Source organism: Henckelia pumila, chromosome 1, assembly GCF_033568475.1.
Source record: "Henckelia pumila isolate YLH828 chromosome 1, ASM3356847v2, whole genome shotgun sequence".
NCBI classification, from domain to species: Eukaryota; Viridiplantae; Streptophyta; class Magnoliopsida; order Lamiales; family Gesneriaceae; genus Henckelia; species Henckelia pumila.
In genome coordinates this window covers 44,553,494-44,567,765 of record NC_133120.1, presented here as the reverse complement: position 1 = coordinate 44,567,765, position 14,272 = coordinate 44,553,494, and the positions used below count along the sequence as shown (strand labels likewise).

The window sequence follows — 14,272 nt, the reverse complement described above, 5'->3', positions numbered from 1 at the left end:
AAGCTCAAAATCGCAGAAACAATTGGAAAAACCGACCAAAATATCAAACTTGGAGAAAGAAACTCACTGCCTTCGTCTCCTGTGTTGCTTCGACTCGTCCCTTGTCATCGCCCTCTTCGAAACCTTCGCGGGTCGTGTTGTAGGTGAGTGGGTTTCTTAGGTCGTGATTTTTCTCCCGTGAGTTCTCAAGTTGAGAGAAAAGGAAGCATGAGTTGGAGAAGAAAGAGGCGAGAGTGGGTTGGAGAACAAAGGGAAAGAAATTAGGGCTAATAATTAGGGAAAATAAGAATTAAGGGTTAAAAAGATTAAATATGTGAAACATGGAGTTGAAAATAAGTTTCTGGTGCATTAGGGAGTGCAGAAAAAGAATGTATGACATGGAGACTGAACTTAAAATGGAGTTTGTGATTAGGGATTTATATCCAATTTTCCGTTGTTTGAATCAATAAAATAAAATTTTAAACATTAATTAGAGTTTTTAAATAGGCCTCGCATGAAATTTTCATATATTTGTCTTGGGACTTTTGTTATATTGGGCTCACACTGGAGGCGGCAACGAAAAAACCCCAATCGACAGATGGGTCTTGTTTCTTCTCAGTTCTCTCCCCTGTCCTAACATTCGAATCGCATCTGCGCCAACCACGAAAAATCGATACTTTTGAGGGGTAATTAATTCTCTGTTTATTTTTTTGGCGGATTTAAACTTCTGAACTTACTCTATTCTATCTTGTTTAAGTTGTGATCCTGTAGCTCTAGGCTTACAATCGAGGGAAGCATTTCATGGTTAATTTAATTAAGTTTTTTTTTCTTATGCGGTCACTGATTTGTGAGAAAATTTATATGATTTTGAGGAAATCTTGGAAATATTAGTTTGACGTTTGAAAAGTAGTTTCGATGATTTGGGAATTTTTTATAACTAGTTATTTAATTCTTGTTTGGCCACATTTGATTTGAACTAAAAAATGACCATTTTCGAAATTTTGTTTAAATGTCGCAGACCTGTGGGGATTTAAAAGCCTAAATTGGTATTTCTAGATTTTAGGATTAATAGTGAAAATTATTCGAAAATAAGTAACTCAAATCAATGAGTTAAATTAATTTGGGAAGCTACTTGTATGCTGCACTATTGTTCGAGTGACCTAGTTCTTGGACTTGGCTTGTATTCGTTATTCCATTGTTACCGGTCGTGCATCGCATTGCATTCTTAGTTGACTTCATTACATGTTATTTATTTTTCATTGTAATTTCATTGGTTTGTCATATTGGGTTCCGACCCTTGTTTTCTGGTGGAGCATCAGCCAGCGACGCACAATGAATGTGCGTGGTGAATCGAGTTGTGGCGTTGTATTCTTAGATATTTATATACTATATTATCGGGAGTTTGATTCCACTATATTTTCGATATCTATTACGAGTTTATGCTGAAATTTTTGTAAGCCTAAAAAGGAAAAATTTCACTCTTTTTTGCTGTTTCTGCTAATTAATCCTTATTGTTTGATGATTGACTATTAATCAGGAAACAGACCACAAAAATATTTCTAAATTTCCCTATTTTATCTTTCTTTTTCAGTGACAGTGGGATCAGTAGTCAGCAGTTATGGCGGCAAGACTCTTTGCCTCGCGGCGTGCATTTGCCTCCATTCTCTCACGCTCCCGTGGACGCACCTTGCCTCTGGTCCCATACCACTGGACCCATCTACCTGACCCGATTGCTGTACCTATCCGATTGAGGACATCAGGATCAGGTTATTCTCCTCTGAATGACCCATCCCCGAACTGGAGCAACCGGCCTCCAAAGGAGACGATACTCCTGGATGGATGTGATTACGAGCACTGGCTTATAGTTATGGAGTTTACTTCCGACCCTAAGCCCACCGAAGAAGAGATGATTGATTCCTATGTTAAAACCCTGGCGTCCATTGTTGGGAGGTATTCTCTTTCTCATCCTGAATTGTTGAAAATATTGTGATTCTACTTTGAAGAGTGAAAAAGGATGTGATCAATTTTGTTTGTTTAACATGTAACAAACATGTTGTAGTGAAGAGGAAGCAAAGAAAAAGATATATTCAGTTTGTACTACGACTTACACCGGGTTTGGTGTGTTGATCTCGGAAGAGCTCTCCTACAAGGTCAAAGGTAGCTAGTCACTAAATGTTTAACATTTCCCGTGTAGATCAAGATTCATGAGTGACAGGTGTTTGGGCTTCTTGTTGATAGGACTTCCTGGTGTTTTATGGGTTTTGCCCGATTCATATCTCGACGTCCCCAACAAGGACTATGGAGGTTGGTTGGTCTGTTTAAAAACTTATCCATAATTCGGCTTCTACTTCTCTTATGTGTGGTGGGTGGAATCATTTGCAGGAGATCTCTTTGTTGATGGAAAGGTCATTCATAGGCCACAATATAGGTTCACTGAAAGGCAGAATTCAAGGACTAGGCCTCGCCCACGCTACGATAGACGTAGGGAGACGATGCAAGTTCAAAGGAGAGAGGCCTTTGCCTCGAATACAGATGGCAACAAGACTTGAAGGCAGGTGTGTGTAATCTAGAATCCTTTGTGATGGTGTTTATCCCTTTTGGATCGTGGGGTTTGATTTTGTATGGCTGTTTATTCAGTCTTTTTTTAAAGCAAATAATCAAATGCACGAGTATGATATCTTCCCATTATAACACGATGAGATCAAGAGTCATAGTCCATGGATGAAATCTACTAGTGCTTGTCACCAAATTTAATTATCGGTAAATACATTTTACCTAGCTCGTACCACTACCTTTTACTTTGCCGGATCACTGAATCCATCAGCCCACGAAATGCAAGCAATTAGACATCGGGTTCCAACACAAAACGTGATAAATAAACAAAAATAAAGCTCCGGGATCGAGTTATTTGATGATTATTTCCAAATTCCAAGACCACGAACCCCCTGCTAAAAAGGTTCGTCTCCTTCACACTCATTATCAGTGATGAGGGGATTTCGACAGTTTCGCAATCTGTTGATCTTATGACATGTTGGATAGAGATAAGACAGTATTGGTGGTTACACAGGAAAATCCACAAGATTCTAAAGAAAATCTTTCGAAAAAATTTCAAGACTACAGCAATCATAAGACAAGTTCAAAACAAATAAACTCTTGAGTAACACTCCTGTGAGACGGTCTTGTTCGTGAAACGGGTCAATCCTATCCATATTTATAATAATAAGTAATATTTTGGCATAAATTATAATACTTTTTAATGGATAACCCATACAAGAGATCCGTCTCATAAAAATGATCCTTGAGACCGTCTCATAGGAGTTTTTGCCTAAACTCTTATATTTATAATTAGTATATATATAGATATAAATTTTTAGGATATATATTATTGAAATAGAGAAGCTTATGTTAAATCCATAAAACCACAATAAAAATTATAAATACAGAACAAAACAAAAAAAAAGACAAAAATATATTTTCCTCGCCTCCAAATTCATTCAACTCTCCACACAAATTATTATCATATTTAAAAAGTTAAAACATATATTACAAAATAGAATGTAAAATAATATCTTTTATCATATTATGGGGTGTCTCACCACCAAGTACAAAGAATATAGAAAGAAGAGGAATATGTAATTTTTACCAACCATCATATAAATGAATAAATAATTGATTGTTCGAAAAAGATGCTGCATTTACAATCCCGTTTGCAAAACCGTTTTATATAAATAGTCTGATATTACTCTACAGTTGATTGTTATTCAATCCATCGCAAGTAGCTACACTTAATGCGTCACAAAACAAAACTATGCAGACAGACCATACGTGAACAGACTAAAAATACATACTGCAATGCCGAAAGACAGGATGGATCCGTGCTAGCTCAACAAGCAACACAGCTCTGTGACAATTACAAAAAGAAAAACTCAGATCCATTCCTTTGGATTGATACAGGCATCCAGTAATTTCCATTCTTCGCTTCCCTCTTCTGGTTGCTGAATATATAAATGATTGCAGTTAGTTTAATCTGACATTTTGCATCTACACACAAGCTCGTTTATTGAACAAAAGACAAGGTGATAGAGATCTAACGTGGTCATATTCCCATCGTGCAGTTAATGGAAGCGATACAAGAATACTCTCGATCCTACCACCGGTTTTGAGACCAAATGTTGTTCCACGATCATAAACCTTTGATTGTTGAAACAAAAATTTAGAATATAGAGTCCTGAATGTTTTTTGCTTCAAATATTGGTTATGGATCAATACCAAGTTAAACTCCACGTAGCGTCCTCTGCGCAGTTGCTGCCATGACTTGTGAGACTCTGTGAATGGCATGTCCTTTCTCCTCTCCATGATGGGAATATAAGCTGGAATCACAGAATTTGCACACTCTGCAATCATTTAACAAAAGTGAATTGAAAGTGTTGGTCCTTGATCTAATTAGCAAAGACATTGAAACCACTAACTGCCTTTGTAAGCAGTATAGAAAGCTCTTCTAGAGAATTACCAGTAGCAAAGGAAAGAAGCATCTCTTGATCGTATGTATTCAAATCATCAAAAAATATACCCCCAAGACCTCGCCTTTCCCCTCGATGCTGCATAAATATTAAGATAATTAAATTAATTGCTCATCTTTGAAATGCTGCAATACATAATGGATCACTCACTCCCTTCGGTGGTAGCACTCACATGATAGGAAAGTAGGGATCCCGGAAAATAAAATGAGAAATCAAACATCGCAAAAGCACAAAAAGACTTTCCTATGTTTAAATGCAGCAATAGCAACATAATCTGGAAACCTTAACCTTTAATAAGTGTTCCTGTATCCATCACATTTGGTGATAAGAAGTCAGTTGAACTTTAACAATTTTTCACCGAAAACAATTCCACATCTAAGGCTCCGTTTTGACAAGTACTTATAAAGTGTTTTAATAAAAGTATGTTTAAAAAAAATTATAAATGTTTTAAAAGTTTTTTTAAAAATTATATGTATTTGAACACCTATTCTAAAACATTTAAACATATCAAAAGTAATGTTGTTTTGATTTTCATCCTTGCCTTCCATTCTAAAAACATAAAACACATCTCAATTATTCTTTAAAAACTATACTTGAAAAACAATTTTTCAAAAATATTTTTCAAAAACATTTTACAAAAATCTTGTCCAAACACATACTTTAAGTTTTTTTCACTTCTAAAACACTAAAAAATGTTTTTAAAGTACATGTCCAAACAAAACCTAAAGTTTGCTAGTTAACATTGCTCTAGTGAAAGGGAAATAATGTCACTTGGGAATTAGGGTACAATCAGGGGTTGACAAGCAGTTCAGCACTACCACAAATCCCCAACATATTTTAGAAATAATATAATTTTGATTATGAACCTTACTATAATTGGCACCACTTGTTTCAGATGGTAAGAACAGGAGACAAGTTACTGTATTAAGACCTCTGTTGATTGTGTGACAGTACAGAGAAGAACCATACAAATTTCATAGGAAAAACTTGACCTCAAAGACAATGCTCCAGGATAGTGTCAGTTGCGAATGTTCGCCTGAATACGTAAATTGGACGTGGAATAGAAAAGACAAACCATATTTGCTTAAATATTGTACAGCACAAATTATGGTTTTATGCTGTACCTTGATATAGAAATAATCGTCACACCATTTCTTGAATTTTGGATAGAAATCACTATTGAACTTGTCACAAGCACTCTTTTGGACCTATAACATGCACACATATTTAATTAGTAAAGCTTAAATATGATAGCAACACTCATGTAGTGCAGATATTGTTGGTCAGTGTGTTGATACCGAATGGAAATGCTTGACGTCCTCTTCAAAAATGTAAGCAGGAGTCAGATCTGTACCCCCACCAAACCACCATTGTCTTGGTGATCCTGGGGCATCTGCGTAGGTTAAACGAATAACATTTTGTCAAAACATTTTATTGATTTATGCTGAACCAAGAAGAAAAATAAACAGCAAGATGAAAGAACAAAGTTTTGTATTAGTCTTTAGTCCAGGTAAAATATTGGGTAAAATAGCATCTGTCATCACAAAGAAGAGAGGTCCCAAAAAATAAAAACTCTCTTCAATCCCATATTCCCATACCATACCAAGGAGGATCTTGAACACCTCTATGATCACTTAATTCGTTTCTGATAGATTAGAATAATACCTTCCACCAACAAAATGAAAATGCATTTGCTCCAAGAAATATTGGCTATTTTTCAATTCAAAACAGCTCTGGAAACAAAACAGAACATTCCAATCTCATTGTCATTTCATTTCCCAAAAGATATATTTTCTAGCTAACTTCATTTTCCCGAACACAACCATTAGCATTATTTAACCTTCCAACACTTCCATGATTCCATCGTACTTTACTGTTATATTTTATTCTACCAATAAATAATATTTTAAAATTTAAAAAGACACAACATACCCCTAAAAGAATTAATATGCACAAAACATCATTAACCCAACATATTCTTACATATATCTTGTTACAAGACAAATCCAGGACTGGGCATACATCTCCTTCTTCATTATAATCTACAAGTCCATGCTAATACTACCATTTCTTAGAATGCTATAAGCATGACACTGTATGCATATCTCAAGCTAAAAGATGGTCGACCCAACTCCTAAATCATACTATGCTCATCGATATGATATGCATTTTTAATAACTACAATAGTATATCAGTAGTATACACCATGAAGCATTTTCAAGCATCATCATTACAATAAAAATTCTTCATGAAGAAACCGATGGCTCTAAATTTCCTTCATAACCTTCATAACCTATGCGCTTTCAATAAAATCATCATCAATGCCTCGATTGTGACATTCTCACTTTCTTCTTTCTTCACAACAAAGTCATAAATGGGCCACCATCAATCTTATTTCAAACTTATCAGTTCATTCAAGGTCAATTGCAAGCGATACAGACATTTGATTCAAAGTTATTGATCTATTATGATGCCATGCATTTCTCAAAATGTTGTGCAACTCCAATGAAGTCAATAATTTCAAGTCAGAAATCAATTTCACAAAATAAGAGTATATAAAATGATGAGATACCTTTTGGAGAATCAGTCTCAAAATACCGATAATTAAAATGCAAGGTTGGAGCAAAAGGATTCTTTGGATGAAGAACCTGAAGAACAAGAAACCACAAGGCCTCATTAAGCACTTTACTTTCCCCATTAATAAAAAATAATAAAAAATAGAAAGGAAAATAGTAAAGAAGAGGATTTAATAAAATTAAAAAACAAAAAAGGAATGGGGGAATATACGGAGCTGATGCCGGCAGCGAAAAATGGAACGGGGCCTGGCTTGACATCGCCATTATCGGAGGGCTTGGCTGCTCTATAAGCCTCAGGAGGCATGACACCATAAACAACAGAAACATTGACCCCGGCCTTCTCCCAGACAGCGCCATCCTGCAAGACACGGCTGATTCCGCCGCCGCCGCCTGGCCTGGACCAGACATGTTCCTTGAAGTTGGCAGCTCCATCCAAGGCCTGAATGGCTGAACAGACGGTGTCTTGAGCCTCCCTTATCATCCTCTCGAACCTGAGGCGAACCGAATTGGAAGAGTGAAAGCTATTCTCGTCGGCCTCTCGGAGAAAAGTGTGGGGCCTTTCCGCTTCCATTGTTTCCTTCTCGATCATCGGGGAGGAAGAAGAAGAAGCGGAGAGTCGGAGAGAGGAACTTCTTCTGGGTCTGCAATTGAATGGGGGAAAGCTGAGAGTCCTTGTAGAGAGAGGTACAATGGCAATGGCGGTGGCGGAATAGGGAGGAGAAACGGTCAGCATCGCCGGTGTGGATGGATATATGATGAATTCAATTCAATTGACGATAAGGAAACAAAGAAAGGGCGTTCTTTTGGGTGTTTCTATTTATAATATAATAGCGGGATTATTAATAATAAATAAATGGAGAGTTTCATGTCCATGTTTGTAAACTCACCCGTAGAAGCACTACAAACTTCGTATTTAATGATATTTAAAATAATTACATCGTGAGATAATTTTATTATTATATCGCGAGATTTTGTATTTAATGTATTATGATATTTTAACAATTAAATTTTTTATGTTGTATAAATTTCGTCGTACGTGTACCATTATTCAATAAAAAAAACAATATTTTCTATGTCCAACTTAAATAAGAGATCCAACTCGTGAAATTGTGAAAGAGTTTTTGTTTTATAAATTTTGTAACATGAATCTCACTCAATTCGACTGTAAAAAATATTTTTGTCCATAATTTTATATATATAAATAAATAATGCTGTTAAATTGACAAACAAAACCAAAGTTCATTTTGAAAAAGGTTTAAAAAACACACACAATCCAAACAAATAAACAGGGTTTATTTTTTAAATGGATTCAAGTGAATCCGTGGTCTGGTACCATGGATTCTTTTTAGACCACAGATTCCGCTATTTCAAAACGATTGTCAAGCCACCGTTATTTTTATTTTTATGTTATAAAAGGGTGAGGTAGACCGGTAGACGGTAGTATGATAAGTAATATTTTGTTTGTGTGTTGTTGGGAGAAAATCTCGGTCCAGTCATAAATGTTTGGACATATTTTTGGTTCAGTCATAAATGTTTTTACGTTTTCGATTTCTGTTGAAAATATATTTAAATAAAATTTTTGAATGAAAATAATGGATCATGAATGTGAGAATATCTTTTGGCTCTCCACATTCTTGAATTAATTTGAGGCTTTTGGCTCTCCACATTCTTGAGTTAAATGAAAGATTAATGGAGTTAATTAATCTTATGACTCTTGGTGTGCTTTTTGAAGCCTATAAATAGTGTCCTCATTTCCTCAATCCAAACACACACATTATTCAAGATCTCACTCAAGAATTCTCTTGCATTTCATATTGTTAGCCCTTCTTTTGGCCTCCGTTAAATTTTGGTGATTAAGTGAATGTACGATTCAAGTTCGCCGGAGTAGTGAATTTGTGCTTATTTTGCTACTGGTTTTTCTGTTGTATCTTGGGAAACAGACGTCTGTACGTGTTGATCCTCAAGCATCTAGTGGAGTGGACGAATCTGTTTTAAGGAAACTGTACCAGTTACAGGCCTCGGTTTGCTTGACTATTTCCTTACTTGTTTGCTTTATACTTTTCAGTATTTGTGTATTCGTTATACTATTGAATTGTTATATGATCATTCTTTCTTCTTGTAATATTATTTCTGTAATATTCACGTTTTAAGTTTGCATATTTTGGATAACAAACTTAAAACAGATTTTAGTACTCATTACGTTATTTGTTTCAGAAATGGCTTCTGCTTCAAGTGAGACTACTCCAGTTGCCCCTATTGTCACGGTTCCAAATCGTGACGTTCCTCCTGTTGCCCCACGTGGTGTTGTCGTTCCTGTTTCAAACAGTCGCGAAGAAAAGCCAGAAAAGTTCACTGGTGCGAACTTCAAGAGGTGGCAGCAGAAAATGCTCTTCTACTTGACGACGCTGAACCTCGCCAGATTCCTCTCGGAGGATGCTCCTAAGCTCAAGGAGGGTGAGGGAGATGTTGAATCTGTCAGTGCTTTGGAGGCATGGAATCATTCTGATTTCCTATGCCAAAATTACGTACTGAACGGATTGGCAGATTCGCTCTACAATGTATACTGCGAAAAGAAAACGGCCAAAGAGCTGTGGGAATCCCTTGACAGAGAGTACAAAACCGAGGATGCGGGGGCCAAGAAGTTTCTTGTAGGCCGCTTTCTGGATTTTAAGATGGTGGATTCCAAGCCAGTTATCAGCCAAGTTCAAGAGATCCAAGTGATTTTTCACGAGATTCACTCTAAGGGGATGACGTTGAGCGAATCCTTCCAAGTGGCGGCCATTGTTGAGAAGCTACCACCGGCATGGAAGGATTTCAAGAACTACTTGAAACACAAGTGAAAAGGAGATGAATGTTGAAGAACTCATTGTTCGACTTTGGATCGAGGAAGACAACAAGAGCTCTAAAAGACGACTGTTTTCTCCAGTTGCTGCTAAAGCAAATGTTGTGGAGCATGGCCAAAGCTCGAAAAATAAACACTTCAATCCTTCGAACAAAAGGATGAAGATGGGACCAAAAGGAGGCATTACAAAGAAGAAGTTCTCCGGGAAATGCTTCAACTGTGATGGTACTGGTCACAAGGCCTCTGAGTGCAAGAAGCCAAAGAAAAACCGAGAGGTTAATATGGTGGAGAACATATCCCATCAGGTTTCAAACATGAACCTCTGTGTTGTCATTTCTGAAGTGAATCTGGTTGGTTCAAACTCAATGGAGTGGTGGATTGACACTGGTGCCACTCGCCATGTTTGCTCTGACAAAGAGATGTTTGCAAATCTTGAGAAATCCGTGAACAGGGAAATGTTGTTCATGGGGAATTCTGCAACTTCTGAAATCAAGGGACAAGGAAAAGTGGTTTTGAAGATGACCTCTGGAAAAGAGCTGACTTTAAACAATGTGTTGTATGTGCCAGACATCCGTAAGAACTTGGTGTATGGGTCGCTGCTTAACAAGCATGGTTTTTGCATTGTGTTTGAGACAGATAAAGTTGTTTTGTCTAAGAGTGGAATGTTTGTAGGAAAAGTCTATGTAAGCAATGGTTTGTTCAAACTCAATGTAATGGCTATTAAGCCTGTGATCAATAAAATGAAATCTTCTGCTTACTTGCTTGAGTCTTCCAATTTGTGGCATGGTAGACTAGGACATGTTAATTATGATACGATTCGTAGATTAATTAACTTGAAAAACATTCCTACATTCAAAATTGATACACAACACAAATGCGAAACTTGTGTTGAAGCAAAACTAACAAGATCATTTTTTCAAACAGTTGAAAGGAAAAGTGAACCCCTTGATTTAATACACTCTGATCTATGTGATTTAAAAGGAGTACAAACACGTGGTGGAAACAAATACTTCATTACTTTTATTGACGATAGCACAAAATATTGTTATGTGTATCTTCTTAAAAGTAAATATGAAGCTATTGAAAAGTTTGTTCACTACAAAAGTGAAGTTGAAAACCAACTTAGCAAGAAAATTAAGGTGCTAAGAAGTGATCATGGAGGAGAGTATGAATCACCATTTGCTGAGTTTTGTGCTCAACATGGTATCAGACACGAAAGAACTGCACCTTACTCTCCTCAGCAAAATGGTGTTGCAGAGCGAAAGAATCGCACTTTGAAAGAAATGATGAATGCACTGTTACTGAGTTCTGGTTTACCACATAACATGTGGGGAGAAGCTGTTCTAACAGCTAATTATCTTTTAAATAAGATATCTCGGAAGAAACAAGATAAAAGTCCATATGAATTATGAAAAGGAAGAACACCTTCCTACCAATATGTAGTAGCCCGTAACCAAAATCAGTAATTAAGGGATTAATCATAATTACTTGGGTAGAGTTCGGAAGCTCCGAAGGTGAGATCGGAAGCTCCGAACGGGATCGGAAGCTCCGATCGATATTACGTCAGGCATGATGTGTGGTTAGATCGGAAGCTCCGATCAGGACCGGAAGCTCCGATCACCCCTATCCGGAGTCAGCAAGTGATATTTTGACACGTGGCAGATCAGGATCTTCGGAAGCTTCGATGGCAGGATCGGACGTTCCGATCAAGGATCGGAAGTTCCGATCGTTGTCTATAAATAGAAGGCCGAGACTTCACTTTCATTTGCCAATTCCGAGTTCTCCTTTCCTTTCTAGTCCTTTTGGAGCTGTTCTAGTCTTCTTAGGCTTGGTCCGGAGGTTGGCGAGGCGTTCAGTAGTCGTAGCGGAGTTGTGCCCAAGTTCTGGAGGCATCGACATCAAAGGGCTAACGACGGACGAAGGTATAGCTTTTGCTTCCTATAAATATTTAGGAGTATGCAATAGCTTAGTTAAGGCTTTTAGAGCACTTTAATGATAGTAGTATCATTTGGCAGTGTAGAGCAGACTATAGGCATGGACCTAGAGTTGGTAGAGCTTGCACTGTATTGAGGTACGAAAGTACTGTTCGAGATATCCTGACTGAGTATACATGTATTATGTGACTGCATGATTTATATGTCATGATATTATGCTGCATTCATTTGCATCTTGCTGTATCTCTTTCGAGATGTCTGTTAGTAGGGTTGTACCCTATCCTGTTAGTGGATGAACTTCCATCGATTTGGGTCCGGCGTATCCACGGTTATCTCGGTATGGGAGCCACCTCCTGAAGCGACGGCACAGCGTGCTACATACCAGGGCCCGGTCTGTCTCTGTTATCTGATCCTTGACCTCGAGTCTATAGGGAGTTCACTTTGCATGCATGTATACTCATACTCTCGCACTGAGCGTTTTATGCTCACGTCTCGTACTCTGTATTTTCTGGACACCCTATTCCATGGGGCAGGTTTGCGATTGGACGAGGAGGGTGGATCCAGGAGAGGCTAGTCAGTGGTTGGCCAGCTGGAGCTTCGTCTAGGTTTTATTACTGTTGTTTGGGTTTATACAGCTATTCGATTTGGTTGTATATTATTGGATAAATTACAGATTCCTTCACTTGGGATTGTATTTTGTTTATGGTTTCCGCAGTTTTATTCTGATATCTGTTTAATTAAGTAATTGCATGCATAAGTTCTGTTTAGTAGGTGATCCGGGTAAGGGTCACTACACAATATTTGCGAGTGTGGGGGTGTCTTGCCAAGGTAGCCGTACCTACTCCGAAAAAGGTAAAAATTGGACCAAAAATTGTTGATTGCATTTTCATAGGATATGCACACAACTGTAGCGCTTATCGATTCCTTGTGTATGAATCTCAAATTCCTAACATTCATAAGAATACAATAATGGAATCAAGAAATGCTTCGTTCTTTGAACATGTGTTCCCTTGCAAATTTAAGGAAGAACCAAGTTCATCCAAAAGGTCTCAAGAGACAATGGAACAAGAGGTTAACAACAAGGTTGAACCTAGACGTAGAAAGAGAGCTAGGACAGAGAAATCATTTGGTCCGGATTTCATAACTTTCATGATAAAAAGTGAAACTCAAACCTTCAAGGAAGCTATAAATTCATCTGAAGGACCTCAATGGAAAGAGTCTATAAATTCCGAAATAGAATCCATTTTGCAAAATCATACGTGAAAAATAGTGGATCTTCCTCCGAGAAGCAAACCACTAGGTTATAAATGGATTTTTAAACGAAAAATGAAATCAGATGGAACAATAGATAAGTATAAAGTCAGATTGGTAATCAAGGGTTACCGTCAACGTGAAGGGCTTGATTACTTTGACACTTATTCTCCGGTAACGAGAATAACTTCAATTCGAGTGATACTTGCAATTGCCGCCTTGCGGAATCTTGAAGTACACCAAATGGATGTAAAGACTGCTTTTCTAAATGGAGATTTAGAAGAAGAAATTTACATGGAACAACCTGAGAGATTTTCTGCACCTGGGCAAGAAAATAAGGTTTGTAAATTGGTGAAGTCTTTGTATGGCTTAAAGCAAGCACCAAAACAATGACACGAAAAATTTGAAAAAGCCATGCTAGAAAGTGAATTTAAAGTCAATGAGTGTGACAAATGTGTATACGTAAAGAACACTGAAATTGGCTACGTCATTTTGTGTCTTTACGTAGATGACATGCTTATCATCGGTAGCAATGATAAGATGATCAAATCCACTAAGAAATTGTTAAACTCAAAATTCGACATGAAGGATTTGGGATTAGCCGATGTCATTCTTGGAATTAAAATCCATAGAACATCAGAAGGGATGGTTCTATGTCAGTCACATTATGTGGACAAAATTCTTGAGAAATTCAATAAGGATGACTCTGCATTGGCTAGGATCCCGATAGATAAGAGTCAACATCTATCGAAGAATCGGGGTGAGAGTATCTCCCAACTAGAATACTCTCGATTCATTGGTAGTCTGATGTACTTAATGAGTTGTACACGACCAGACATAGCCTATGCAATAAGCAAATTGAGCAGATTCACGAGTAATCCAGGAGATGAACACTGGAAAGCAATTATAAGATTTCTAAGGTATTTAAGATACATTCGTGACCATGGACTGCACTATACCAGATATTCTGCTTTTATTAAAGGATACAGTGATGCAAACTGGATATCTGATATGAAAGACTCAAAATCTACAAGTGGATTTGTATTCACTTTAGGAGGTGCAACAATTGTTTGGAAATATTCTAAACAAACTGTAATAGTCAGATCCACGATGGAATCTGAGTTTATTTCACTTGATAAGTGTGCTGAAGAAGCTGAATGGTTGCGTCTA

At 37.3% G+C, this 14,272-nt stretch overlaps 3 protein-coding genes across 3 annotated transcripts; 2 read left to right on the top strand and 1 right to left on the bottom strand.

Annotated features, from left to right (window-relative positions):
* The first annotated feature begins 526 nt into the window (after positions 1 to 526).
* Positions 527 to 2,757, top strand: LOC140875433 (multiple organellar RNA editing factor 3, mitochondrial-like). Its single transcript, XM_073279111.1, has 5 exons — positions 527 to 665; positions 1,571 to 1,929; positions 2,039 to 2,136; positions 2,218 to 2,283; positions 2,362 to 2,757. Exons 2-5 carry the CDS (start codon positions 1,598 to 1,600, stop codon positions 2,526 to 2,528), a joined length of 663 nt encoding a protein of 220 aa, XP_073135212.1. The 5' UTR covers positions 527 to 665; positions 1,571 to 1,597; the 3' UTR covers positions 2,529 to 2,757.
* Positions 2,758 to 3,633: 876 nt separating this feature from the next.
* LOC140864429 (oxygen-dependent coproporphyrinogen-III oxidase, chloroplastic-like) lies at positions 3,634 to 7,880 on the bottom strand. Its single transcript, XM_073268610.1, has 8 exons — positions 7,287 to 7,880; positions 7,072 to 7,147; positions 5,798 to 5,892; positions 5,624 to 5,707; positions 4,490 to 4,577; positions 4,249 to 4,373; positions 4,072 to 4,170; positions 3,634 to 3,974 (listed from the first exon to the last, which is right to left on the bottom strand). The coding sequence occupies exons 1-8, from the start codon at positions 7,806 to 7,808 to the stop codon at positions 3,906 to 3,908; spliced, it is 1,158 nt and encodes a 385-aa protein (XP_073124711.1). The 5' UTR covers positions 7,809 to 7,880; the 3' UTR covers positions 3,634 to 3,905.
* A 1,411-nt stretch (positions 7,881 to 9,291) lies between these two features.
* On the top strand, positions 9,292 to 9,915 carry LOC140861817 (uncharacterized). The gene has a single exon (XM_073264824.1). The coding sequence runs from the start codon at positions 9,292 to 9,294 to the stop codon at positions 9,913 to 9,915; it is 624 nt and encodes a 207-aa protein (XP_073120925.1).
* The last annotated feature ends 4,357 nt before the right edge of the window (positions 9,916 to 14,272 follow it).

Bases quoted from the DNA above. Each gene is read 5' to 3' on its own strand.
- LOC140875433 (XM_073279111.1), top strand. From the start codon at position 1,598: ATGGCGGCAAGACTCTTTGCCTCGCGGCGTGCATTTGCCTCCATTCTC. The intron at 1,930-2,038 runs GTATTCTCTTTC...AACATGTTGTAG, and splicing joins CTGGCGTCCATTGTTGGGAG to TGAAGAGGAAGCAAAGAAAA. The intron at 2,284-2,361 runs GTTGGTTGGTCT...AATCATTTGCAG, and splicing joins CCCCAACAAGGACTATGGAG to GAGATCTCTTTGTTGATGGA.
- LOC140864429 (XM_073268610.1), bottom strand. From the start codon at position 7,808: ATGCTGACCGTTTCTCCTCCCTATTCCGCCACCGCCATTGCCATTGTA. The intron at 4,374-4,489 runs GTAATTCTCTAG...AAATGATTGCAG, and splicing joins GCTTCTTTCCTTTGCTACTG to AGTGTGCAAATTCTGTGATT. The intron at 4,171-4,248 runs GTATTGATCCAT...CAACAATCAAAG, and splicing joins GCTACGTGGAGTTTAACTTG to GTTTATGATCGTGGAACAAC.
- LOC140861817 (XM_073264824.1), top strand. From the start codon at position 9,292: ATGGCTTCTGCTTCAAGTGAGACTACTCCAGTTGCCCCTATTGTCACG.